This window comes from Akebia trifoliata, chromosome 4 (genome assembly GCF_017979445.1).
Source record: "Akebia trifoliata isolate Shusen 1 chromosome 4, ASM1797944v1, whole genome shotgun sequence".
NCBI lineage: Eukaryota > Viridiplantae > Streptophyta > Magnoliopsida > Ranunculales > Lardizabalaceae > Akebia > Akebia trifoliata.
This window is the reverse complement of record NC_141378.1, coordinates 5105301-5132645: the sequence shown is the minus strand read 5'-3', so window position 1 is coordinate 5132645 and position 27345 is coordinate 5105301. Positions and strand designations below refer to the sequence as shown.

Genomic DNA, 27345 nt, shown 5'->3' with positions numbered 1-27345 from the left:
CCGAAAGAGACAAGCTTCAAGTCAGTTATCTTTCAAAATGGGAAGGGCAAACACGTAACACTTCACAAGTAATACGACATAGGCTAATGCACCAAGAACACTAAAAGTAGGAAAGGTGGCACATTATAAAGTAGGCTTACGTGAAGCCACGTATGTCTGGGCATAGCCTTTGAAATTAGACACTCCACATATTGGATGATTTTTTCAGTTTCAACCCATGGATGAGGCAACCATAGAGGAAAAACAAAATATTCTTAAGAGTTCAATTTTTATGTTCGAGGAATTAAAAAATTAAGAGGGATTTTTCTTGGGAACCCATAATTTGGAGATACGTCTAAGAGGAGCAGTAGTTATGTAAAAGAAAATCATTCACGAGCAACTACAACGACCTGTTTCCCAATGTTGCGACCTGTGTATAGTCCAATGAGAGCCGCGGGTCCACTTTCAAGGCCTTCTGCCGTATCCTCCACGTATGTTATCTTCTCTTCCTTGATGTACTGCACTACAAACTCAAGAAATTTGGGGTAGAGATGATAGTAATCGAAGACCATGAATCCTTCCATACGGATGCGCTTTGAGATGAGGCAGAACAAGTTATGTACCCCTTCAGGCTGGTCAAGGTTGTATTGGGAAATCATCCCACACACAGCAATGCGACCCTTGATTCTCATGTTGAGGAGGACTGCATCGAGCATCTTACCTCCCACGTTCTCGAAGTATATATCAATGCCTTCCGGAAAATACCTGACAGATGGGACAAACATGAAAATTCTTTAATTTTTGTCTTTTCTATCTTTTAATAGTTGAGGGCTCATGGCCTCAAAGTTGCAATGCAATATGTCTGTTGGAATTTTAGAGAATTGAATTTGAAAACCTTTTAATATTGATTAGGTATTGACATTAAGGTAAAAACTCAATCCCACCTTTTAACGTTGGTGGTGGTGTCTTTTCTTCTAAATTTTGTGTCTGTTCTGAAACAATACAGAATGAAGAGGTGCTTCGTGCATGTCTCAACCATTACTTATAGGTTAAGTATTTTTCTAATGCATTCAATTCCGAAATCAGAAATTTTCTCAAACTTCATCTCCCTCTTTTCATAGAAATCAATACCCAGTTTCCAACAATGTCAACCAAAACAAGAACATGGTTTCTCAACTAAAACAATGATGGGGCATATTCATTTTAAGAACAATGGGGTGGGGTTATCGAAAATTTTCATGGTTGGGAGAATGGTCTGGTATAAATAGGGTGATAAATTTGTACTCGACCAGATACTAGTATTTCAGCAATATAATTAAGGAAAATGAGTAAACTCAGTCACAAATTTGCAAGTAAAAGGATATGGGAATTTTTTGAACTGTAAGTTAACTAGTTATTATTGCAAGGATGATACAACCATCAATTTCAAAAGCAAAATATGGTCATCTTCAGATAAGATTAATGGTATAATTGAGATTCAATTTTCTCACTCAAGTATAGACACTGACCTTTTCAAAGCAGCATCCAAGTCATGCTCTTCTTTATAGTTGAAAGCCCCATCAAAACCAAACTTGTTCTTCAGTAGATCAACCTTAATTTTCACAGAAGAAAACAGAAAGAGGAAGGCCATAAGAGATCACCTTCATGATTACTGGCAGTCTGTCTAACATGGATGATCTTTGATGTGTTAGATTAGATTCTTGGACTGGCAAAACTGGTTTGCTGAAATGAACTTGTGTATCTACCATTTCAATCTTTTATTTTCATTTTCAACTTTTTTTTGCTAGAATTGTATTAATATTGAATATAATATATTGATATCTATGCTACAATGTAAAGCATCTTTCCATAATTTGATGGGTAAAAAAATTGTGCTTTATTTCTTGAAGTCTATTTAGGAGAAGAGAAAAAAACATATGGTATTCCCTATTTGAGTTGAGCATTTTTACTGCAATAAACTTACAAATCTAACATTTCAGGGGAGGATTTTTTTTGAGAAAACATTTCAAAAATATTTGTATTATTATTATTATCAAGTTGATATTTCAATTGATTTAAAATCCCAATATAGAGTTGCTATTTTATGGACTGCTCCCACATTTATTTTTCTAAAAACTGGTTTGGCATATTTTTTTTTAATAGAAGTTTTGCTCTTTTTTCCTCAGATTTTTTTTGAAAGGTCGCAGCTTCCAATCCATAAATCGATTTGTGTCAAATGGAGTCAAATTCTCCTCATTTCCTAGATGGAAGCCACCAAATGGTGGATCCCACACTCTACATATAAGAACTGAGTGGGAGATTAACCTTTTCATTGGATCCGGCACTTCCAACCACATAGCAACCCATCAACTTGGCAAACTGTCCAACAAGTTGGCCAACTGCACCAGAGGCCGCTGACACGAACACATATTCTCCTTTCTTAGGAGAGCAAAATTCATAAAAACCAGCATAAGCAGTCAATCCAGGCATACCTATAAAACATCCATGTACCATAGTTATTGAAGCATTACAAATCTAACAAGGGAACCCATATAAAGATGAATTTCATATTATAATAGCCATGTTCTTTAACCATGTCCACTTAATGGGTCACCTCTACGAAATTAAGATATTTCACTTATTATTAGGAAAATATTTTGTTTTATAAACTGGGTGGTTAGATTTGTTATTTGGGTCTTAAGTTTGATTTTAGGGGTTTTTTATGTCATAAATAGATGTTTTGAGAACATATGAAAGATCCAAACTGCCTGATCTTTGATACAGAAGAACGTCAGAACAAATGGACACCGTATCCCACCTGCTTGTGGGGGCCTTGAATTTATGAACAAGAAATTGTATACAAATGTCACGTGTTTCATTTGAAACAAAAGCAATCAATAATAGAGAATCTATCATTAAGGGTCACACTGTAGGTTCTGCAATTCATCAGTAGCACAATTGATGGAACATGTAATTAATCTGGAATGCCCAATTGATGGGTGACCTCATAATTGGACCATTACATGAACCACCATGTAATTAGGACTGGCATGTCTTTGAAAGTATGTAATTTCATAGAGATAAAAGAGTATTGTGAAACAATTTGACATAATAATGAAAAAGAAATGCTTCGCACATCAGCAACAAGATAAGATCCTATGGAGTGGAAATCCTACCCAAAAAATAATAATAAAAAATAAAAAATAAAAAATCTACTGTATTGTGCCTTTGGTTTAAGAAAAAATTTGATGTAATCAAATTAAAAAATGAACATTCATCAAATAATGGTGCACGTGAAAAATGTCCAAGGCAACCCTGATTCTGAATAATATGAAAAACTGAATAAAATTCCAACTCCACATCTCATGGTCGCATAAATAAGACCATCACGAAGGAATTCTTAAACTAAATTCAACTAGCATACATTTCCATCCCCATAACTCCTAAGGTTTTTGGAAGAACATACCTCCAAGTTTTATGTTTGATGTAATTGAAACTGATAGACGTAATGCTGCTGCTTCTGTTTAAATAAAACTTGAATGAAATCTAAAACACATTTATCTTCAATTAATTGGATCCAAAACTATGATCGAATTCTCTTTTCTCAATTCATGGGTTCACTGTCCAACATTCAAGATCCAATTCTACCTTAATATGATAAGACTAGGAATGATATATGCCACTGCTTGAAGTTAGATGACACTTGACATAATTAAAGACTGCAAATATGAGAAATGTCTTAGGAAAACAAGAAGTTGTATCCCATACCTTAATTGTTCCTCCTCAAATAAAAAGGTTATTTTGTACATAGAGAATATTCGCCTTCATACAACATTATTTGTTTATATATTTTAATATCCGTAACACGTAATGTTCATGAATTGAATAGAAAAGGCTTACCAAGAATTCCTGTATAGTAGGAGAGAGGTACGTCCGTGTACTTTATTTTAATCAGGGTCTCTGTCACCGTTATGAGGCTGTAATCTTCCCACCCAGTCACCCCCCACACCAAATCACCCTTCTTGAACTCTGGATGTCCAGAATCCATGACTTTAGCTACACCGTGTCCTATTATTGGCTGCACATTTTTAAAGAAAAGTCACAAATGTAATCCTAAGACTCTGAACAAGATCCAAAAGTAGAAAATCAACTCACATGTTCAAAGTTGTTTTTTATCTAGTTTTCAAAATGTGTAGATTACACTAATTCAGTGTTTGTGAGTTTGTTTTAACTTTTAACAGTAATCTTTTGAAATCCTTTTAGACTAATGAGAAGTGCTAAAACGTACACGGTCTGTATGCAGCTGACGTGGCAAGTGCACAGAACCATAGATCTTTTTCTATGGTTCTGTGCACTTGCCACGTCAATCAGTCGCATATGTTTTAGCACGTCATTTTATGATGACTCGTCCTTTTAGTATTAGACAAATTTTCTTGGGAACTACATACCAAGTTAGCTAGTTAACTCAAACTAGGTCTTGGTTGAGTTGACTCAACCCACTGAATTTTACAGTTTGACTAAAATTTGGACACAGGAATTACATTTAGCCAGTACATCAATTATCCAAACATGCTTGAAATCATTAAAAGAAAACAAGCACTCTTATTTGTTGAAATAAACCAGTAACCTCCAATCATGCTGACCTTACATGTACCAACAAAAAGAAAATGTTCATCCCCATACACCAATTTATATTTTTTTAAGGGACCTTTTGTTTGAGAAATATTGGGTTTTGATAATATCATCTCGTCACTCCTAGATTATGTGTAATTGTAATCAATGTTAAATGTTCTTTGAAAGCCCTTGAGTACTCTGTTCAAATATTCACGGGTGTCACAAACTGAATAAACCAGTTAACTTGATCAAATTCCGAATGAGAATCAATAAATTTTCCAGTTCTTGGATAATTTCGACATCCAAACTAGAGTTGTCGAGTACAGAAACTAACCTAAATACCCCTCAAAACCATTAAATGGGCCCATTCATGTTGGTATTGACTAATGACCATAGATAGGAAGTTTGGGAATTATATGCATATTATATTTGATTTCTTCATTCTAATTAAATTGTAGAATGTTATGGGTAAAGTTTAAATCTTTTCAGACTAACATCCGTAACGGTTAAAAATGGTTTTTTTACCACAATTCCACAAATGACCATGTGCTGAAAGGTCCATGGTGCAGGTGATCTAAGGAAGAAACATGCCATGACACCAACAGAGTAAATAAAAAGTAAGTCAAAAAAATAAGTTTGGAATACTTGTGAGACTTGATTCAATAAATGTTTTTTTAGCTTTTTTTCATTTGATGTGTGTGTCCTGACTTGAGCGTCGGAATGCAATTTGGTCCTAAGTAAGCACGTGTGCACACATTCTTGGGAAAGAGTAATTACAGAGTATTGGATGGCATGGTCAAATAGTAACCGATTTATGAAATTGGGTCCCAATCCAGTCTAATGATAGATCCGTCTCCTCTACTCTCCAACTTATTTTACCTGGTTTTTTGATTCACTTAGTTTGAATTCAGCTCGCTGTTTTCCACTCTAGAAAGATTTCAGTTTGTAGGCAGGGGTGGATTTATATTTGGGAGCGGTGGGGGCACTTGTCCCCACAAGAATTTTTGAAGTCTTTAGCTTAACAAGCTATTGAGACAAATATTAGCGGCAGATAAAAAATCCGCCCGTGTTTGTAGGGTATTAAAATAAAAAACTGAGTTGTACAGTAACATAATATATAAAGATCTGAATTCAACAAGTCAAGGTAGAAAAAAAAAATATATATATATATAGGGTAGCGTTCAAGGGCAAACTTTTTAACAAACTTTTTGGCAAAACATTTTTCAAAACATAGGTTAGAGGTTTTGGAATGGGCTGATTTTTGGTGAGGATGATCTCCACGGTGAGGAGATCATCCTCACCAAAAACTCAGCCCATTCCAAAACTTCTAACCCCATCAAAAACAGTTTACAAAAAATGGACGGTCCACGATTTTTCAGCTTGTAAACATGGGTTAGAAGTTTTGGAATGAGCTGATTTTTGGTGAGGATAATCTCCTCACCGTAGAGATCATCCTCACCAAAAATCAGCCCATTCCAAAACCTCTAACTCATGTTTTGCCAAAAAGTTGGCCATTGAACGCCCCCCATATATATATATATATATATATATATATGGGAAATGTTCAGCACCCTAAGTTTATCACACACTTTAACAAACGTTTTTTGTCCTACATGGGTTAGAAGTTTTGGAATGGGCTGATTTTTGGTGAGGATGATCTCTATGATTAGAAGATCATCCTCCCCAAAAATCAGCCCATTCCGAAATGTTTAGCCCCATGTTTACAAGTTGAAAAATCGTGGACCGTCCATTTTTTGTAAATCATTTTTGATGGGGTTAGAAGTTTTGGAATGGGCTGATTTTTGGTGAGGATGATCTCCTCACCTTAAAGATCATCCTCACCAAAAATCAGCCCATTCCAAAACTTCTAACCCATGTAGGACAAAACGCGTTTGTTAAAGTGTGTGGTAAAACTTAGGGTCCCGTTCAGCAACAAACATTTTGGCAAAACATTTTTCAAAACATGGGTTAGAGGTTTTGGAATGGGCTGATTTTTGGTGATGATGATCTCCTCACCGTAGAGATCATCCTCACCAAAAAATCAGCCCATTCCAAAACCTCTAACCAATGTTTTGAAAAATGTTTTGCCAAAATGTTTGTTGCTGAACATTTCCCATATATATATATATGGAAATGTTCAACACCCTAAACTTTACCCTACACTTTAACAAACGTGTTTTGTCCTACATGGGTTAGAAGCTTTGGAATGGGCTGATTTTTGGTGAGGATGATCTTCTAATCATAGAGATCATCCTCACCAAAAATCAGCCATTCCGAAATTTTTAGCCCCATGTTTACAAGTTGAAAAATCGTGGACCGTCCATTTTTTGTAAATCATTTTTTATGGGGTTAGATCATCCTCACCAAAAATCAGCCCATTCCAAAACTTCTAACCCATGTAGGACAAAACACGTTTGTTAAAGTGTAGGGTAAAGCTTAGGGTGGGGAACGGGACCCATATATATATAGGGTCAGGATCAAGGGACATGAGAAAACAATGTAACATTAATAAATTTTCACAATATGGGTTAGAAGTTTCGGATTGAGCTGATTTTTTGTGAGGATGATCTTTATGATGGGAAGATCATCCGAAAAAAATCAGTCCAATCTGAAACTTCTAACCCCATTAAAGTGATTTAAAATGTGAATCGTCGATTTTTTACAAATTTTTATCAATAATTTGTAAATCACTTTTGATGGATTTAGAAGTTATAAATTGAACTGATTTTTTGTGAGGATGATCTTATCATCATAGTGACCACCCTCGCAAAAAATCAGCTCAATCCAAAACCTCTAACTCATATTTTGAAAAACCATTGTTTTTACATATGTCCCTTGAACCGCCCTTATAAATAAATATATATATATATATATATATATATATATATGGGTTAGGATCCGTAGACACGTAAAGCTACTCATAAAGCTACAACGTTTTTGTCTTATATGGGCAAAAAATTGGAATGGGCTGATTTTTTGTGAGGATGATCTCTATGGTGAGGGGATCACCCTTGTAAAAAATCAGCCCATTCCAAAACTTCTGACCCCATCAAATGTGATTTACTGAAAATGGACGGTTCAAAATTCTTCAACTTACTAACATAGGGCTAATAGTTTCAGAATGGGCTGATTTTTGACAATGGTGATCTCCTCACCATAGAGATCATCCTCACAAAAAATCAGCTCATTCCGAACCTTTTTACTCATATAAGACAAAATCCATTGTAATTTTATGAGTAGCTTTATGTGTATACTGATCCTATATATATATATAGGGTCCCGTTCGGCACCCTAAGTTTTACCACACACTTTAACAAACGTGTTTTGTCTTACATGGGTTAGAAGTTTCGGAATGAGCTGATTTTTGGTGAGGATGATCTCTATGGTGAGGAGATCATCCTCACCAAAAATCAGCTCATTCCAAAACTTCTAACCCCATCAAAATTGATTTACAAAAAATGGACGGTCCACAATTTTTCAACGTGTAAACATAGGGCTAAACATTTCGGAATGGGCTGATTTTTGGGGAGGATGATCTTCTAATCATAGAGATCATCCTCCACCAAAAATCAGCCCATTCCAAAACTTCTAACCCATGTAGGACAAAAAACGTTTGTTAAAGTGTGTGGTAAAACTTAGGGTGCTGAACATTTCCCATATATATATATGGGTAGCGTTCAATGGCAAACTTTTTAGCAAACTTTTTGGCAAAACATTTTTCAAAACATGGGTTAGAGGTTTTGGAATGGGCTGATTTTTGGTGAGGATGATCTCTACGGTGAGGAGATCATCCTCACCAAAAATCAGCCAATTCCAAAACTTCTAACCCATGTTACAAGCTGAAAACTCGTGGACCGTCCATTTTTTGTAAACTGTTTTTGATGGGGTTAGAAGTTTTGGAATGGGCTGATTTTTGGTGATGAGGATCTCCTCACCGTAGAGATCATCCTCACCAAAAATCAGCCCATTCCAAAACCTCTAACCCATGTTTTGAAAAATGTTTTGCCAAAAAGTTTGCTAAAAAGTTTGCCATTGAACGCCCCCCTATATATATATATATATAGGGTAGCGTTCAATGGCAAACTTTTTAGCAAACTTTTTGGCAAAACCATTTTTCAAAACATGAGTTAGAAGTTTTGGAATGGGCTGATTTTTGGTGAAGATGATCTCTACTGTGAGGAGATCATCCTCACCAAAAATCAGCCCATTCCAAAACTTCTAACCCATGTTACAAGCTGAAAAATCGTGGACCATCCATTTTTTGTAAATTATTTTTGATGGGGTTAGAAGTTTTGGAATGGGCTGATTTTTGGTGGTGATGATCTCCTCACCATAGAGATCATCCTCACCAAAAATCAGCCCATTCCAAATCCTCTAACTCATGTTTTGAAAAATGTTTTGCCAAAAAGTTTGCTAAAAAGTTAGCCATTGAACGCCCCCATATATATATATATAGGGAAATGTTCATCAACAAACATTTTGACAAACAGTTTGGCAAAACATTTTTCAAAACATGGGTTAGAGGTTTTGGAATGGGCTGATTTTTGGTGAGGATGATCTCTACGGTGAGGAGATCATCATTACCAAAAATCAGCCCATTCCAAAACTTCTAACCCCATCAAAAATGGTTTACAAAAAATGGACGGTCCACGATTTTTCAACTTGTAAACTGGAGATCATCCTCACCAAAAATCAGCCCATTCCAAAACCTCTAACCCATGTTTTGAAAAATGTTTTGCCAAAATGTTTGTTGTTGAACGGGACCCATATATTTATATATATATATATATATAAGGGTCCCGTTCGCCACCCTTAGTTTTACCACACACTTTAACAAACGCGTTTTGTCTTACATGGGTTAGAAGTTTCGGAATGAGCTGATTTTTGGTGAGGATGATCTCTATGGTGAGAAGATCATCCTCACAAAAATCAGCTCATTCCGAACCTTTTTACTCATATAAGACAAAATCCATTGTAATTTTATGAGTAGCTTTATGTGTATACTGATCCTATATATATATATAGGGTCCCGTTCGGCACCCTAAGTTTTACCACACACTTTAACAAACGTGTTTTGTCTTACATGGGTTAGAAGTTTCGGAATGAGCTGATTTTTGGTGAGGATGATCTCTATGGTGAGGAGATCATCCTCACCAAAAATCAGCTCATTCCAAAACTTCTAACCCCATCAAAATTGATTTACAAAAAATGGACGGTCCACAATTTTTCAACGTGTAAACATAGGGCTAAACATTTCGGAATGGGCTGATTTTTGGGGAGGATGATCTTCTAATCATAGAGATCATCCTCCACCAAAAATCAGCCCATTCCAAAACTTCTAACCCATGTAGGACAAAAAACGTTTGTTAAAGTGTGTGGTAAAACTTAGGGTGCTGAACATTTCCCATATATATATATGGGTAGCGTTCAATGGCAAACTTTTTAGCAAACTTTTTGGCAAAACATTTTTCAAAACATGGGTTAGAGGTTTTGGAATGGGCTGATTTTTGGTGAGGATGATCTCTACGGTGAGGAGATCATCCTCACAAAAATCAGCCAATTCCAAAACTTCTAACCCATGTTTACAAGCTGAAAACTCGTGGACCGTCCATTTTTTGTAAACTGTTTTTGATGGGGTTAGAAGTTTTGGAATGGGCTGATTTTTGGTGATGAGGATCTCCTCACCGTAGAGATCATCCTCAACCAAAAATCAGCCCATTCCAAAACCTCTAACCCATGTTTTGAAAAATGTTTTGCCAAAAAGTTTGCTAAAAAGTTTGCCATTGAACGCCCCCCTATATATATATATATATAGGGTAGCGTTCAATGGCAAACTTTTTAGCAAACTTTTTGGCAAAACATTTTTCAAAACATGAGTTAGAAGTTTTGGAATGGGCTGATTTTTGGTGAAGATGATCTCTACTGTGAGGAGATCATCCTCACCAAAAATCAGCCCATTCCAAAACTTCTAACCCATGTTTACAAGCTGAAAAATCGTGGACCATCCATTTTTTGTAAATTATTTTTGATGGGGTTAGAAGTTTTGGAATGGGCTGATTTTTGGTGGTGATGATCTCCTCACCATAGAATCATCCTCACCAAAAATCAGCCCATTCCAATCCTCTAACTCATGTTTTGAAAAATGTTTTGCCAAAAAGTTTGCTAAAAAGTTAGCCATTGAACGCCCCCATATATATATATATAGGGAAATGTTCATCAACAAACATTTTGACAAACAGTTTGGCAAAACATTTTTCAAAACATGGGTTAGAGGTTTTGGAATGGGCTGATTTTTGGTGAGGATGATCTCTACGGGAGGAGATCATCATTACCAAAAATCAGCCCATTCCAAAACTTCTAACCCCATCAAAAATGGTTTACAAAAAATGGACGGTCCACGATTTTTCAACTTGTAAACTGGAGATCATCCTCACCAAAAATCAGCCCATTCCAAAACCTCTAACCCATGTTTTGAAAAATGTTTTGCCAAAATGTTTGTTGTTGAACGGGACCCATATATTTATATATATATATAATATATAAGGGTCCCGTTCGCCACCCTTAGTTTTACCACACACTTTAACAAACGCGTTTTGTCTTACATGGGTTAGAAGTTTCGGAATGAGCTGATTTTTGGTGAGGATGATCTCTATGGTGAGAAGATCATCCTCACCAAAAATCAGCTCATTCCAAAACTTACACCCCATCAAAATTGATTTACAAAAAATGGATGGTCCACGATTTTTCAACGTGTAAACATGGGGCTAAATATTTCGGAATGGGCTGATTTTGGGGAGGATGATCTTCTAATCATAGAGATCATCCTCACCAAAAATCAGCTCATCCCAAAACTTCTAACCCATGTAGGACAAAAAACGTTTGTTAAAGTGTGTGGTAAAACTTAGGGTGCTGAACATTTCCCTATATATAATATTAAAAAAAATAAGACTATTAAAATAGAACTAAAAGATACCACCGACATCAGTAAAAGTATTACATCTAAAAATCACTACTTTATCAAATTTAAGTGTCATATTAATCAAAACTCTAACTATGAAGCATTCTTATTTCAAAAAATCATAAAAAAAATAATAACTGTTCATTAGATGACAACTAGAAGAATAGATGATGACAAGAATCAATTACACTCAACAATTCATTTATAAGTGACTCTTTAAGCTGAAATAAGCTAAAATTATATGGAGAGATTGAAGATATCTTTGAGAAGAAGGAAATAATACAAATTATAAAATCGTAATATAAACCGTACTTGGAGCAAATCAACAGAAATCAAAACCAGAACACAAAGAGAGAATAATTAATCTTACAGAACCAGGCGTGAATGAAGGAACGTAGCTGAGAGAGTTTGGTGCCCTCATTCGAGATCTCATGTAAGGATCGCAAGATAAGTAGAGATTCTTCACTAGAATTGCCTTCGATCCCTCTGGAACCTTTAGATTTATAGTTTTGGTTCTCAATTCCATGTCAGTCTCCTTAGGAAAACCATCAACATAATCTCGTAGAAACGATCTGTTTGTTAATTATTTCTTCTCCATTCGCCATTTCTCTCTGCTTTGATGAACCCTGGAGTTTATGAATGGCGAATTTTTATTGCTACTTCTCTGCAAATATTTGCTGTATTTTTTTCGCATTAAAACCTTACTCACCTGACAGCAGCATATTTAACATCATAACTGGAAATTCAAATAGATTAACGATGAATGCATGCGGTCCCGCTTCTCGGTTTGATACACGGCTGACGTGGCAAGGGCATAGAACCACACATCTTTTTGGTGTGAATTCGCATTCTAATGACCACTATTTATCATAATTTTCAGATGTGGCTGATGTTGTCACGCTTATCTGATCTCCAACTTTTTCGAGTCCGACTTTGAAGCAGGCATCTCGCTTCAAAATGTGAAGGAACCCTCCTCGTTACATGCCACGTGGTATTTATTTCACACTTACACTTCTGTCAAATTTTAAAATATCACTGAAAATACCACGTGTAATTCAACAAAGAGGGTTCTTTCAAAAGTGATAAATATTTATTGGATTTTGGTCACATTTGTAACACATGTGAAGTTGCATTAAAATGAGATCTAAATGAATAATGCTAAAGTGTACATGTGAAGTAATATTAAAATGTACATCATAGATGCTTTTCATCAACACATGTTAAATTGCATTAAAATAATGATAATGCTAAGTGAGATCTCGATGAATGACATTTATGATTCTGACACGTGTGCACGTTAAAAATATCTTTCATGTTGTACATTTCAATGTTACTCCAACACGAAACTTAAAATAATGCACTTTGAAAATTTAATTTTCTAATAAAAATACCTTCAAATATATATATATAATATGCTCTAAAATTATTGTTGTACCAAAATATTGTCAGATTCCAATTTTCAAATTATATTATTGTACTTTTAAACGTGTACCTAGCAATATGAACATGACATAGACTAAGCAACCGCAACAGTGACATTAGGAGACGTGGCACGTTAAAAGCCACTCATTAATTAAGGGGATCAAATTTGATTCGAAGACTTCATAACATAACATGTGAAGTCACGTACATTTGGACCATAAGCCTTTGACATTGGCATTCACATATGAGAGAATTTTTTCAATTTCAACTAGGGGTGAACATTAGATTGGATAAATCCAAGAATCGAATCAATCTGAAGTCTTTTGGATTGAATTGATTTGAATTGAGTATAACTTGATTCGGATGTGGATTGTAAAAAAAAAAATCCAATTGATTTGATTCGATCATGGATTAGGGGTATAATAGAATTGAACCAATCCGAGAATCGAACTAATCCGAACTATCTATCATATATATATTTTATACTAATTTTATATGCTTTAACAATAGATTTCAAAAAAGAATGATTTTCTCCTAATGAATTTTAACTTTCTTTCTATTTTATTTTATGAGTGTTTTGTGTCATATTCATACTTGAATATGATTCTAATATTTATTTTATTTCCCTTTTCATTAATTACGAATCTTTAAATTGTAAGAATTTTTCTATCGATCACTCCCACACTTGAAATATTCATGGACTTTTCATTTTTAAAAATAAATTCCAGTAATTTTTGATGTATAGATAGACTGATGTAAGATTGGACTAAGGGTTTGTTATTTTTGTGTTATGTATGATGCTTTGTTTATGTTGCAATAATATATATGTTGATGTTTTGTTTATGCGTGCTATGTGTTGTTATACATGATACTTTGTTTAATATTTATTTTGCTTAGTTTTAAATTTTAATTATTTTAATTTTAGTATTAAAAATAATAAGTATGAGAACTGAGATCCGATCCGAACCAATCTGAACCAAGGTTGGTTTGGATTGGTTCGGTTATATAGGGTAATTGAATTGATTCGGTTCCAAATTTGTAGAATCGATCATACTTAGTTCGGTTCCAATTTTGTTAAAATACAAACCAATCCGAATAATGTTCACCCCTACTTTCAACCTATGATTGGTAGAGGCATAGCCATTCAAAGAGACTTTTAAGATGATAGAAGAAAAACAAAAATCTTCTAATAGATCAATTTTTTTTTAGAGATACATTTTTGTTGGGAATCCATTGTTTCTCAACCATCTCTTTGATGAAGAGCATCAATTGTGGGTTGAGGCTCTGCATTAAAAAACACTTGATTTTTCTTTTAATTTTTTAAGAGATTCCATTGCCACACCAACATTTGCTAATATTAAATCACCAAAGAATTAACACACATTTGGATTGGTATTAGCAAAAGTTAAGTATCAGAAATTGTATCTCAAGAAAATTAATGTTATATATTTTTGATATTGACATAAGAATTATGATTGATTCAATATTTTAACATTATTTGATGTAAGAATTATAATTGTTTTGTCATTGTTTGGGATCAAAGTATACAGTAAACACCTGTCAAAGAGTCTCCAAAGAATGATCAAATTAAAGTCCTATCTCTCTTCCTTTCTCTAAACATTTATAGGTCTTTTATACTTTCAACTCCTAATTGGGTATCATTCTTCCATCATGATTCGGCCAATTTAAATCCGAGTTTTCAGCTTGACTCAACTCGATGAACAGTGAGTCAAGTTTGAAGTCATGGCACAACCATCTTAGACTCTCCTTAATAATGACAGAGAATCAAAAGAGAAATCATTATTAAGTTGAGAAGACTTCTATAATTAAGTTGAGAAGACTTCTATAATTTCTTAGTCGTCAATGTGGACTATTTTTTTTTTTTTCTTCTAAAACTAGGTTCCATACTTCTCAGTCTCATAGATGGTTTAGAAAATTTTATTTTAACCTTAAAAAAAAAAAAAAAAAATTATTTTTCTTTAAAATAGTGAGATAAATATAGATTTCTTTGAAATACGAACACTTGAACTGGTGGATTTTATTATTATGCATGCATAAATACAAAATATCCATGATAGTAGGCTGTGTTTATTGAGGACAGTCATAATTTAAAAATACGAGTCGCGATCCAATATAGTGTCCAGTTCGTTCTTACAGATAGAAATGGTTGTCTATGTGACATGTTTTGATTGGCAAACAAACACATTGGACTACGTGTAAATCTTGGTTAGCAGCCTGAGACTGTTTTAAACTACAATTAAAACACGTCACATAGACATTGTTCCTATATATTTTATAGAAATGGGACACTTTACTTTCTAAGTCTTAAAATAATGCCCATGTTAGGGAAGCCCTTAATACACATGGTGTCCTATGAGCAATCGATCCATGATTCTATGAAATTCTGAATTAACTTTCAAAAAGCTAAAAAATTCTCCTTACATTGCATTCTAAAAATAAGAAAGAAAACGTCCAAAAAATTTCAATATATTGAAAATGTTGTAGTGATAATACCCTCAAAACATTAAATTATTATTGCAATACTTTATTCTCTTGAAGTAAGTATAAATACAGAGATAATAGTTCATCAATTACCATCTTTATTAACGCCTTGGCACTACGTCATATTACGTATTTCGCGACAGCACATTTGCGCTAAAAACGACTGTTAAGGGCTGTCGTTAATTGCGACAGTTTTTAACAGTCGTTTAACCGTCGTTTCTACTTACATACAAATTATTAGCTGTATATCGATATACTATATCAAATCTCTCTCTCTCTCTCTCTCTCTCACTCTCTCACTCTCTCTTTCTCACACACACAGCTCGATCTGTATCTATGTTTCTCGCACTCTCGCACTCATCTCTCTCTCTCTCTCTCTCTCTCTCTCTCTCAAATCGCTCGATCATATTCTCTCACTCTCCCACAGTCATCTTTGTCTCTCTCTCACTCATCTCTGTCTCTCTTTCTCAAATCTCTCGATCATACTCTGTCTCTCGCTCTCGCTGTCGATCTCTCACTCTCTTGCACTTTTTCGATCTCTTTGTCTTTGTATTTGTCTCTTGCACTCTTTAGATCTCTTTGTCTTTGTATTGGTCTCTCGCATGCACTCTCTCTCCACAGCATCCAAGATCTAGGGTTTGTGAACTCGCTTCCAGATGCATCTCAAATCTACGAATCTTAAGTTGAAATCAGATCTAGGGCTTGCGCACTCGGATGGATTTTAAGGTCTGATTTGCTTATTTTTCTATTGGTGGAGCTTTATATCTGGTTTGATTGTTTTCAATTAGTGAAAAGAGAAAGAATCGTACTTTAATATTTGGGGCTTTGTTCTGGTTTTCACATTTTTTTTTCTTTCCTTTCTTAGATTACTGTTTAGATAGCTAAAGTATTGATATAAAATCGCACTTTAGTATTTGAGGCTTTGTTCTGGTTTTTCATGTTTTTTTTTTTCCTTTCTTGGATTACTGTTTAGATAACTAAAGTGTTGATATAATGACCTGATGCTTCTTGTTCTTTTATTTTTCTTTCTAAATTTTTTTTTTCCTTTTTTTTTTAATCTATTTTATTCAGAGGTTGCCTATTTTGTATGGTTCTTTTGAATTGAGAAACATCTGTAACTTGCATCCATTGCATAATGGGGGTTTCTCCAATCACCAGAGACTTAGTTTATTACTGCTCAAATGTAAATATGTTGAGGATGTTTTAATATTTTATATAGAGGTGACATGTGAGTGCACAAGCCATATTCTGAGTTGGTTAAAAGGCCACTTTTTTATGAGTATTGTGGGATCAAACCTAGTACATTATTGTTCATAGTTATGGCCATAAGATAACATCCTGGTTCTTGGTTTTTTTATTCAAGAGGTTCTGTTCTTTCTGTTTCTAGTATAGAAGAAAATTTATAATAATGCAAGCTAGTTGATGACTTAAATTGTCCTTTTGAACCCAAAAAAAAGACATGGAGTCCAACATCAGGTATCTGATAAGTGCCTTTGAGAACTCTACAATGCCAACACATCTATAATTCAATTTTATTAAACTATGAAGGTTATTTTTTTTCCTTGTAATTTTATCAATAATAAAAAGCAATATAAGAAAAGTAAAGCTTGATTGTGATTAACGACGTAATAAATTAGCGTATTAAGGATGTTTTATGCTAATCTATGTATGAAGTCGTTTTTCCCCGGAAAATCATCAAAATAAAATGTTGACACTACCTTTCTGGTTAGAATGTGTTTGTTGTTGATATGTAACAGACAACAAGAATCTTAAAAAGTACCATTTACTTGTTACGAAGGTAGTGTCTTGTTTCTTGCTGTGGGTTTCTCTAGAATGAGCTGCTATGAGTGCTTGAGGGTTCATGTGCTCTAGGTAGAAGCCTTAGCAATGCAGTGCGCTGCATAATTATTCAGCTTGAGTTTCTTTCCTATTAGTTTCATTGTGCCTCAGGTTCTCGTCACAATTCATTGACGGGGTTGTTAACATATGTTCTTATTTAGAGGTGATTCCCTCTTTGGTGCTAATGTTATTGGTTTTTTTTCCTCTCTTTTTTATTTTATTAGATACCATTTGGTTAGGTAATTTGAAGGTTAATGCAACTGTTACAAGTTTACCCTTGGCTATATTTGTACATTGCTTGGCTATAATTTGATGAATAGGAAGGCTTTGTGCCATTTATTTTTTATTTATGATGCATGCTTTCTTCCTTTTTTCATAATGAAGATCTCAAGGATTCAGGCAGATGTTTTGGAGAATTAAAAAGTAGATATGCCTACTGATATTTTAATATTTAAGCAGAAATAGTGTATTTCAAATTTTATTGTTTCCATCAATAATTCTTCACTTATATGAAAACTTAGTTGTAGCAATCCTAGCAGAACATTTGGAACATAGAAATACAGCACACATCTAATAAATTAGAAGCAATCGCGTTTGTACAACCATAAATTGAAATGGTAAAAAAATGGTTGAGGTGGAAAATTACCAACTTGAACATTCGACGCATATTCAGTCCTCTAAATTGGAAAATTCCAATTTTATATAAAACCTTCTTTACTTCTAGTAGTATTGGCAGTTCAGAGTGAAAATGCTAAGAAAGTGTTAATTGTTGATTGGGTATCACCAATAACTCATCTTAACTATCATTGTTCTGTTCTGCTCTATGTATAATGTACTTGTTGTCTGTCACTAATGTTTATTTACATGTATGATTGAATTAGCTGAAATATGATGGGCAACCTTGATCCTGTAAGTAATACTGAAAACTAGATATATAGTTTGAGTTGCTTTATTAATTCTATTTGGTTTATAGGTAGCATTGAGTGTGGGCATAATGTATTTTCTTCCCTACAGAACAGCATAAATTGTTGATCAGGTTTGGATGAATTTAGTTTTTCTCCCTGTTATTGTTATTTGTGTGTTTAGAGTCATCTGTGCAATCTGTTATTGTTATTTGTGTGTTTAAAGTTTTAAATTTCATCTTTAGATTGTCCTGAAAGCTCGCTTTTATGGTCTTTCTGTCTCAGATCCCCTAGTGGCCATGCCACTTTTTTTCTTTCTTGGATGAAAATACTACAATTATCTTTTTGTCTCAATCTTCAACTCATATTACTCACTTGTTGCATGCATCTAAAGTTGATGCCCTGGCCCCTGGCTGCCCTATGGCACATCTCTGGCACATCTCTCATTTTTATTTTAAATCTTCTGGTGATGCAATTATCACTCTGATCATCTCCTTCAGAACCCATTCAGGCTCTCAAATTCACCATGAAAGCCACATTCATAGTGGCGGAGCAACGAGTTATTTTTTGTTCTGATTAAAATAATATAAAATCCTAGTGAAAGTTTTTCTATTTAGAAAACCTGTTTGTTCGTAAATTAGTAAAATTTCATTTCTTCTGATTATCAGCAAATGCTTGGAATAGTTCTTCCAGTGTTACCTTGGCACATGGCATGGGTGCTAAGATTCAAGGCATGTGTTGGAAGGGTGACTCACTTGTCCATGGGAATAGTCAGACCAAGTCTGGATACCTGTGTATAAAAAAAAAAGATGTTCCTTTGAAAAGAATGGAAAAAGTGGTTCTACCCTATGTATGGAAAGTGTCTAAGCATTAAGTGTCAGTCCATGAAATGTTGTGTCATTTCGGCCCAGAAAAAATTTGGACGTTAGAAGTGCCAAGGCAACACTGGTTTCTTCTGGTGCTTGGACCCATAGCTCAGTTGGTTGACATATCGCATTGTGACTGTATGGTTGTGGCTTCAAGCCCAACTTACCCACCAAGTAAAAGATAACAAGTTTATTGTTTTATTCCCCCATTTTTCTCGTATTGATTGCTCCCTTCTTATTCCTTTTCCTAGAACATATTGTTTATTTATTTTTCCTTGCTGGTTCTTGTTATTGTACTTTTGTACACGACTGTTTTTCTTCAGGTTTCCCTTTCGAGTTATCGCTTATGTGATGTTATTTAACTCTAAATTCAGATCACTCATCCAGTTTCTTAGCAATGAAATCTTGAGTTCTTGCCTGTCTAAAAGAAAAAAAAAATCTAAGAGTTCTTGATCCTTTTAGATATATCCTTTTAGGTAAAGCATGCTCTTTTTAGTTCTAGATGTCCTACAAAGTCTGGGTTTTAATGCATTTGTGAATTTCCTTTGGTGCCTAAGTTGTATATGTCTCCCGCGTTATACAGATTGTTGTGAATCTGCACCCATTGTGATTGGCAAACGATATTTCCTATCTTACTTCAACAAATGATATTAGTTCAAGAATATTCGGATTCAGCTAAACAAGACCCTTTCTTCCATTAAATTCTGTACAGAGCCCACGTCTTCTATCATTGAATGTGTGTTCAGATCCGTTTCACTTTCTCAATACACGTTCTTCTGAGCATTCTTCTAGCTTATTTAGAACCTTCAACTTGCATACTCCTAATTTGGGCTGTAATCGGCCTTCATTGAACATGGACAAACCATCTCATTTGGCTTTCTAGTTATAGTCTTGCCCCAGCTTTCCCCCTTTCCCTAACAAGCATGTAATCTGTAATTTTTAAAATTTAGTAATTCATATCAATTCTCTTGCAATTTGTCATTTAAAAAAATGTCATTTGCGCTTCTCTTATCCTTCTGCCTATTCATTTGTGTTGTGAGCTGGAAAAAATATGATTCAACTTTCCAGACGTGAGTGAAAGGATCATTATTTGATAAAGCTGAACCAACTTTGATCTATATGTATCACCTTTTTGCTAATTTGGATGGTTACTAAACTCTATGAAATAATATGTTCAAAACATGTTTATTTTGAGAATGTGGTGGGTGATTCAGAGCAAAATTTAACAATATGGTAATTTAGTGGAGAAAGCACACATGTGGTACTTTCTTTGGATGATAATCATGTCAGTTCTGTCATGAACACCAATTATCTTTCCCATGCTTGGCTTAGCCATTTATTTCTTTGAGGATCAAGTTTGTAAGCAACCTTTTGGACTCAAGCTATTCAAGATATAACTTATTTGGATTATTCTTGTCTTCTTGCTTGTGAAGGTGGTTATGACATGTTGGGTAGAACAAAGGATCAGATAAAAACGAGTGAGCAAGTGAAAGCTACATTGGAAGCATGCCAAGCATTAAATTTAGATGGGCTTGTGATTATAGGAGGTGAATATAATTCAGATTGGATAAATTTTTGACTGACTTTAAATAATTTCCACTTTCGGATTCATGTTTCTCACATTTAATTTTGTTTGATTTTGTGTAGGGGTCACATCTAATACAGATGCAGCTCAGCTTGCCGAGACATCTGCAGATGCAAAATGCAAAACAAAGGTGCTTAACAAATCATGTTCTTCCATTCTGTTCTGTCTAAATTCAAGTCTTCTGTTATCATGATACATCTGTATATAAATTAATTACTTAAGATAAATTTTCTGAGGTTCATTGAAAATGTCACCAAAACAGTAGCATTAGGTTGAACATCACCATTGATTGTCTTCAAGTTTACAATGAATCTCTAGAGGAGTATAACTGTTTAATTAACAAATAATTGGCTTGTAATATGATCCCAGACGAGTAATACCCCTAGGATAAGGATATGTGCAACAAGAATAAGCATCCTTACTGCTAAGCATGATTTAAAGTTTCGTACCATTTCAAAATGGTTTCTGCCAAGGAAGTAATATGGCAGCCACAAATGAATAGTTTTTGAATATTGTAAAAAGGGTCGGTCATTTTTGGTAGTTGCTTTCTTTATACAATCAAAACTTAGACAACAAAGGAACTGTGTATCTTCTATTAGAAGCTTTGGTTTTAATTCTTGGTACTTGTAATTATATCCTGTTGAGAAATTGGAAATTCTGTTTTTAGCGATTAGGTGTTGAGATCTTTCTTCTCTCTTTTTTAGCGATTTATGTTTGTAGCTTACAATTTATTTATTTATTTATTATTTTTTTTTGTTTTACCACTTAAATGGGTTGTTAAAGTTGTTACTTTTATGAATGCCTGGGCTATCTAATTAATTCATGATTCTCTTATTGCAATTGCCTGCTTGAAATTTATGTACACTTTTATGCCCTTCAATAATTGGAGAAAATATGGTTCATATTTTCTTATGTTTTTCTTTAGGTGAACTCTCAACTTGTCAGCAATTATGTACTGATGCGCTCTCTGCGGAAAAGGTATAACTTCACATTTCATTCATGTGCTTACAGTTAGATTTTGTTTCTACAGATTTTACTCTCTCTATCTCTCTCTTTCGTGGTCTTCTGTTCTTTGTTTTATTTTCCCTGTTGTGTGCCATGATTTTGAAAATCTACATACAAGGGGAAGACCCCAGTAAGGACTCTAAAATGCAATGATGCTTTTCTTTGTAGTATTTTCATTCTTTCGTCTCCTTTTTTGGAGATCATACTATTTTGGATTTGTTTCTTGAGTTGCGATTTAGTAGTTCTATTGTGAATTTGGACTTTTTATAGTTTCTAATGTTGATTTAGATCTCATAAACTTTGTGATTAAGACATTTGTCATGTAGGAAAAATCTATAAACGAAGCACCAACTTTGTATCTACGATTTTCTGTTTCTTTTACCTTCTTATCTTGTTTTTTTTTGTTGAAATTTTACTATTTCTTTGTTTTTGAAGTCATCTGTCATATCTTGTTAATGTGGTTTGTTGTGTTGTAGATGATCAATCTAGCTGCTATTTGTACTCTAGCGGATTACAATATGCGTCCTCTTGATACAATTTACAACTATTTCATTGATGCACTCCCTTTGGTAAGCTTTTAGATCATCTGCTTTAGTGGATTCATGTGTATGTGTGTGGAAATTGATGAAGGTGTGTGATGTTGAATTCTTTAGGTTAAGTATTGTTCTGAGTGATGGTTCAACATTATTTCTACATTAATCTCTGATGTAGTGTTGAATTGAACTCCATATGCTTATTAGTATCAAGGGAAAACTTTGAACTGATTTTCTTTGAGGTTAATAATCTAGTTAAATATAGATTTTTTGCTTTTACTTTTTTCTTCCTTTTTCTGGATTTGGAAGAAACAAAGAAATAAAAATGAAATTATGGATTTTTGCGCAATTTATATTGTGTTCTGACTTCAATCTTCAATGGCTCTTGAAACGAACCTTCATTTTCCTATCTTGACAAGTTACATTCGAATAGTAACTAATGAAGATATTAGTTATACATGTTTCACCGTTACCGCTAACTTCAGTTCCTTTATACATGTTTTATTGTTCATGTTACTTATAAAAATTGTTGTTGGTGTTGGCAGGGTCCCTTGTGTGAAGAAAGGAGGAATAAGATTCACCATCAATGGCCACTCTTACTTCAACTTGGTCTTGATCACCAATGTGGGAAATGCAGACGATGTTGTAAAAGTGTCAATCAAGGATTTTAAAACAGGATAGCAAGCCATGTCAAGGAACCGGGGTCAAAATTGGCAGAGTAACTCATACCTCAATGGGCAGAGTCTCTCCTTCCAAATCACCACTAGCCATGGCAGGACCGTCACTAGCTATGATGTGGCACCTTCTGGTTGGTAGTTTGGACAGAGTTTCAAGGGGGGAAATTCTAGAGTTCCAACTACAAGAGATATAGTACTAGGTTGATATGGAAGCTAGTGGCTGTATGCTGTGATAGCACCCACTAGGACTTTATATACAAAAGGTTGTGGTTGTTAATTGTTTGAAAACGTTAAATTTGCATAATTGTTTGATTTTACTTTCTAAAAATAAATAATTTATACTAGGTGGTTCCGAAAATAGTTAGATTTATGAAAGTTGAAGATGAGGGGCATTTGGGTCTTTTCATGTTATTAGTTGGGGTGTAGGTCATCAATGTCAAAACATAGGGGTATCTCCAACATTTAGCAACATGTGAGGGGTCAGGTGTAAAATAAATTTTTTTTTAAAAACAAAATACCCTATAGCGACGGTCGCCGACCGTCGCTATATCTCTATTTTACTGTCGTTTTTTCCGACTGTCTTGGACAGTCGTTTTTTTCCGACTGTCTTGGACCGTCGTTTTTAAAAAACCACTCCTTTTAAAACGACTCATTTTCCGACTGTAGGGGCAGTCGTTTTTGGCGCATTATGACGTAGTGGTGGGGTGTATTCTCTTAATACTTCATAAACGTTGAACATAACAAACAATGTGAGTCAAGTTTGGAGTCATAGCAACAACACATCTAGACTCTCTTTAATAAAGACAAAGAATCAAAAGAGAATCATTTATTAAGTTGAGAAGACTTCTATAGTTTCTTAGTCGTCAATGTGGACTATTTTTATTTTCTTCTAAAATTAGGTTTCATACTTCTCAGTTCTCACACATGGTTAATTTTTTTTTCTCTTCAAAATAGTGAGATAAATATAGATTTCTTTAGAAATACGAACACTTGAACTGGTGAATTTTATTTTTAGGCATGCATAAATACAAAAATATCCAGGATAGTAGGCTGTGTTTATTGAGGGCAATCATAATTTAAAATAAGAGTCGCGATCCAATACAGTGTAATGTTTGTTCTTACAGATAGAAATGGTGTCTATGTGACATGTTTTGATTGGCAAACAAATACATTGTTAGAAAAATAGAACTTGAACTTAAATTGTATTGCTCTGAGGCACGTAGTAATCTACGTTGTCTTATAGACAACAGACGCCCCCACTCCGATTAAACACGAAGATGCAGATGGGTTGCTGGCGAACTTGTCTTCAGGATACAACAGAGCCCAGTTCTAACACAACTGTATATTTCCTCAAAATTTGCACTATTTTGAGAAAATCTGTCACTAAGAATCTCGGATACACGAATGCTTCTTTTTTGTAGAAATTTTCTTAAAATTAGTTATTTTTTTTTAACAGAATTAATCTCCATAAATATATATCAATTTAAAAATCACACCTATTCGTAAATGATTTTTGAATCTCAATAGGTATGAAACCCATTGGAACCATTAGGTACCTATTCGGATCAAGGAATCCGTTAAGCACCCTTAAGCCCCTTTGACACCTTTCGGTTCGGCCTGGTGCCTATCCAAAATTGGACAGCCCTATTAAATATTTAATTTTTCTCTCTCTCCTTTCTTTCTTTCTTATTTTATATCTATATATATATATATAAATTAAAATAAAATAAAAAGAATTATTAAATTTCCATATAGCTGAAGCCATTAGGAGCTCTCAAGGAGAGAGTCTTTGGAATGAAGAAAGAGTTGAGAATAGGTCTTATATATAGGTTTAAAAAATCCCTCCAAAACATTTTAAAAAGCAATGTGGGATTTATGAAATTTTAAAAAAAGGAGCCAAAAGAACTTTTACAAATTCCAATCCATGTGAAAAGTTATCAACCAATAGAAATGCTCTTTTTAAAAATTACTTACTTTTCTTTTAACAAAAGTAAACCAACCCATAAAGTAACTTTCAAAATATCATTTTTAAAATAAATCAAATTAATTTTATTTGAATCAATTTTAAATAAATATTAATCATCATTTATTAACATTTATTTTAACATACATTAGACTGCGTGTACGATTTTGTTAGTTGCTTAAAATTGTTTTAAACTACAATTAAAGCACACCACATAGACACTGTTCCTATATATTTTATAGGAATGAGACACCTTACTGAGTCTTAAAATAATGCCCATGTAAGGGAAGCCCTCAATACACGTGATGTCCTATGATCTATCAATCTATAATTTTGTGAAATTTTGAATTGACTTTCTAAAACCTAAAAATTTCTCTTTAGATTGCATTCGAAAAAATAAAGAAAAACTTCCAAAATTCAATAATACCCTCAAAACATTAAATTATTATTACGATACTTTAATCCCAATAGCAGTCTATTGAAGTAATTATAAATACAGAGATAATAGTTCATCAATTACCATCCTTATCGACTCCTTGGGGTGTATTTCTTCTTAAATACTTCAAAAACGTTGAACATAACAACACTGTAACCTAAACCAACTGCCAACCCGATAAAAAACGCAGTATGAGATATGTCTTTTAGAAAACCTGAATGAGCCACCTTGCAAGTATTGTTCAAAGGTTTCCCACAAAGTCCTACATTATTTGCATAACTGTCTATTCCAAAAGTTGGATTGGCAAAGGTAGGGATCGGCCCAGATAAGAGATTGTTGGCGACATTAAAGGTCTTGAGCCGAGAGAGCTGGCCAAGTTGCAGGGGGATCTGACCTGTTAAACGGTTATGGTCGAGTTTTAGGATATTCAGATAGGTACAATTTGCTAAACTCGAGGGGATCTCCCCAGAGAAATTGTTGGAGGAGAGATCGAGGGATGTCAAGAATGAGAGACGTTCCGAGATGTCGGATGGAATGGGTCCCGTGAACTGGTTATTAGATAGATCTAACCCCGTCACGCTGCTGCAATTCTCGAGACCCTTCGGAAACTGGCCCTTTAGCCCCATGTCTGATAACCGAATGTTTAAGACCTTGTTCTCGTCCGCATTCCAGCATTCGATCCCTTTAAATTTACAGATGAATCCTTCGGTATAGTTGTTGAAATTCCATGAAGAGGTTAAGTAATTCAAAGGGTCTTCTACTGACTCTTTCAGAGTTCTTAAGCAATGAATATCACTTAAGGTAGCATAGGATACATTAGTATTACCCAGCATGATTATTAACAAGAAGAAAATTGAATGAAGAAGCACAACAGAAAGACCTTTACTTCTAATAATATTCATCATCATGACCATTAAATCCCTTTAAAATCAAAATAGAATTACACTACTCGGCTGCTAAAAACATATATAATATTAAAGAATTCTTTTCAAGTCATCCCCCCCCCAAGCATTATTTAATTTCAAAGAAAAATTACAAAACCTTTTAACCTTGAAAGACCTCCAAACCTTAATAGAACGCTGAAACTTGATCACCCATAAATAAATAAAATAAAATAAATTGAAGAAAATGAGATACCCAACTCAAAGACATCTACAAATGAATAAAAGATGGGTATTTAATAACTCAACTGAGCGTATTAGTGGCCATTTCTTTTTTATATTTTTATTTTCATGTTAGAAAAATAAACGTCAATCTAGACCTAAACGTAAAGACCCCGCAATTAAGAATCAACGAGGAAGCATCCCTCATATAAGTCCTCTGTCTCCAAGACTTTTCCAAAAACAAACTCTTTCTCTTATATAAATTAGTAGTTAGGAATTAGGAATATATAAATAATGATGAATGCATGTAGTTGGATACGCAGCTGGCGTGGCAAGGGCACAATACCAACCGCACATCCTTTTCCTGTGTATCCCGATGAAAAAGATCTATAGTTTTGTGCCCTTACCAAAACCCCTTGCATTCATCACAACTTGGAATATATGAATATTATAGGTTAGGTTGCATAGTAATAGAGTTAAATTATTTAATTTAGAAGTTTGATTTAAATGCGAACAATGTTGAATTTGAATTGTGATAGTTAGTTAGAGAACTAGTCTTAGTAATCAATTGCAATTTGGGCCCTGTTTGGTATGTAACAAATTATTTGCATTTTCAAATAATTTGTTGAAATCAATTTTATGAGTGCTTGGTTACACAATGCGAACCATGTGAAAAATTTACTTGTTTCATCTAAATTCTTTGAAAATTTCAGCAAATGATTTGCAGCACAAAAACTTTCACAAATCATTTGCAAAATTATTCAACTCCAACCTATGTATATAAAAAGAATTAAAATATCTCTTATAAAAATAATAAAATTATAAAAATACCCTCAATCCCTGAGACCTTAACATGGTTCAAGTATCTGGTAATCTCATCTAAGTTGGTACAAAATTCATATAAATACAATAAATGATTGATGGTGCCAAGTCTAGCAGAGTTTGTCAAATTGTTACTCAATAATTCAAAACAGAAAATGAT

The 27345-nt window shown here is 34.1% G+C and overlaps 2 protein-coding genes and 1 pseudogene across 6 annotated transcripts; 1 reads left to right on the top strand and 2 right to left on the bottom strand.

Moving 5' to 3' along the window:
• Nucleotides 1–235: 235 nt before the first annotated feature.
• On the bottom strand, nucleotides 236–12366 carry LOC147403211 (2-alkenal reductase (NADP(+)-dependent)-like). Its single transcript, XM_086438705.1, has 5 exons — nucleotides 11901–12366; nucleotides 3859–4036; nucleotides 2284–2450; nucleotides 1488–1570; nucleotides 236–744 (listed from the first exon to the last, which is right to left on the bottom strand). Exons 1-5 carry the CDS (start codon nucleotides 12054–12056, stop codon nucleotides 366–368), a joined length of 963 nt encoding a protein of 320 aa, XP_086294831.1. The 5' UTR covers nucleotides 12057–12366; the 3' UTR covers nucleotides 236–365.
• Nucleotides 12367–15578: 3212 nt separating this feature from the next.
• LOC147403210 (pyrophosphate--fructose 6-phosphate 1-phosphotransferase subunit alpha-like) lies at nucleotides 15579–23010 on the top strand. Of its 5 annotated transcripts, XR_015177451.1 has the most exons (8): nucleotides 15582–16180; nucleotides 18267–18329; nucleotides 20495–20608; nucleotides 20709–20776; nucleotides 21572–21624; nucleotides 22128–22220; nucleotides 22305–22358; nucleotides 22730–23010. XR_015177451.1 is itself a non-coding variant. In XM_086438702.1 (6 exons), the coding sequence occupies exons 3-6, from the start codon at nucleotides 20506–20508 to the stop codon at nucleotides 22863–22865; spliced, it is 360 nt and encodes a 119-aa protein (XP_086294828.1). In that variant the 5' UTR covers nucleotides 15579–16180; nucleotides 18267–18329; nucleotides 20495–20505; the 3' UTR covers nucleotides 22866–23010. The 5 variants fall into 5 exon arrangements, 3 of the variants coding, with proteins under 3 accessions (XP_086294828.1, XP_086294829.1, XP_086294830.1); XR_015177450.1 differs by lacking the exon at nucleotides 22305–22358 and having other exon boundaries at nucleotides 15583–16180; XM_086438702.1 differs by lacking the exons at nucleotides 22128–22220; nucleotides 22305–22358 and having other exon boundaries at nucleotides 15579–16180.
• Nucleotides 23011–25248: 2238 nt separating this feature from the next.
• On the bottom strand, nucleotides 25249–26440 carry LOC147403209 (probably inactive leucine-rich repeat receptor-like protein kinase At5g48380 pseudogene; annotated as a pseudogene).
• Between the last annotated feature and the right edge of the window lie 905 nt (nucleotides 26441–27345).

Excerpts from the sequence above, each read along its gene's own strand:
- LOC147403211 (XM_086438705.1), bottom strand. The coding sequence starts at position 12,056 with ATGGAATTGAGAACCAAAACTATAAATCTAAAGGTTCCAGAGGGATCG. Across the intron at positions 4,037-11,900 it reads CTTCATTCACGCCTGGTTCT|CCAATAATAGGACACGGTGT; the intron begins GTAAGATTAATT and ends AAAAATGTGCAG. Across the intron at positions 2,451-3,858 it reads CTACTATACAGGAATTCTTG|GTATGCCTGGATTGACTGCT; the intron begins GTAAGCCTTTTC and ends GATGTTTTATAG.
- LOC147403210 (XM_086438703.1), top strand. The coding sequence starts at position 20,506 with ATGTTGGGTAGAACAAAGGATCAGATAAAAACGAGTGAGCAAGTGAAA. Across the intron at positions 20,609-20,708 it reads TGGGCTTGTGATTATAGGAG|GGGTCACATCTAATACAGAT; the intron begins GTGAATATAATT and ends GATTTTGTGTAG. Across the intron at positions 21,625-22,729 it reads ATGCGCTCTCTGCGGAAAAG|GGTCCCTTGTGTGAAGAAAG; the intron begins GTATAACTTCAC and ends TGGTGTTGGCAG.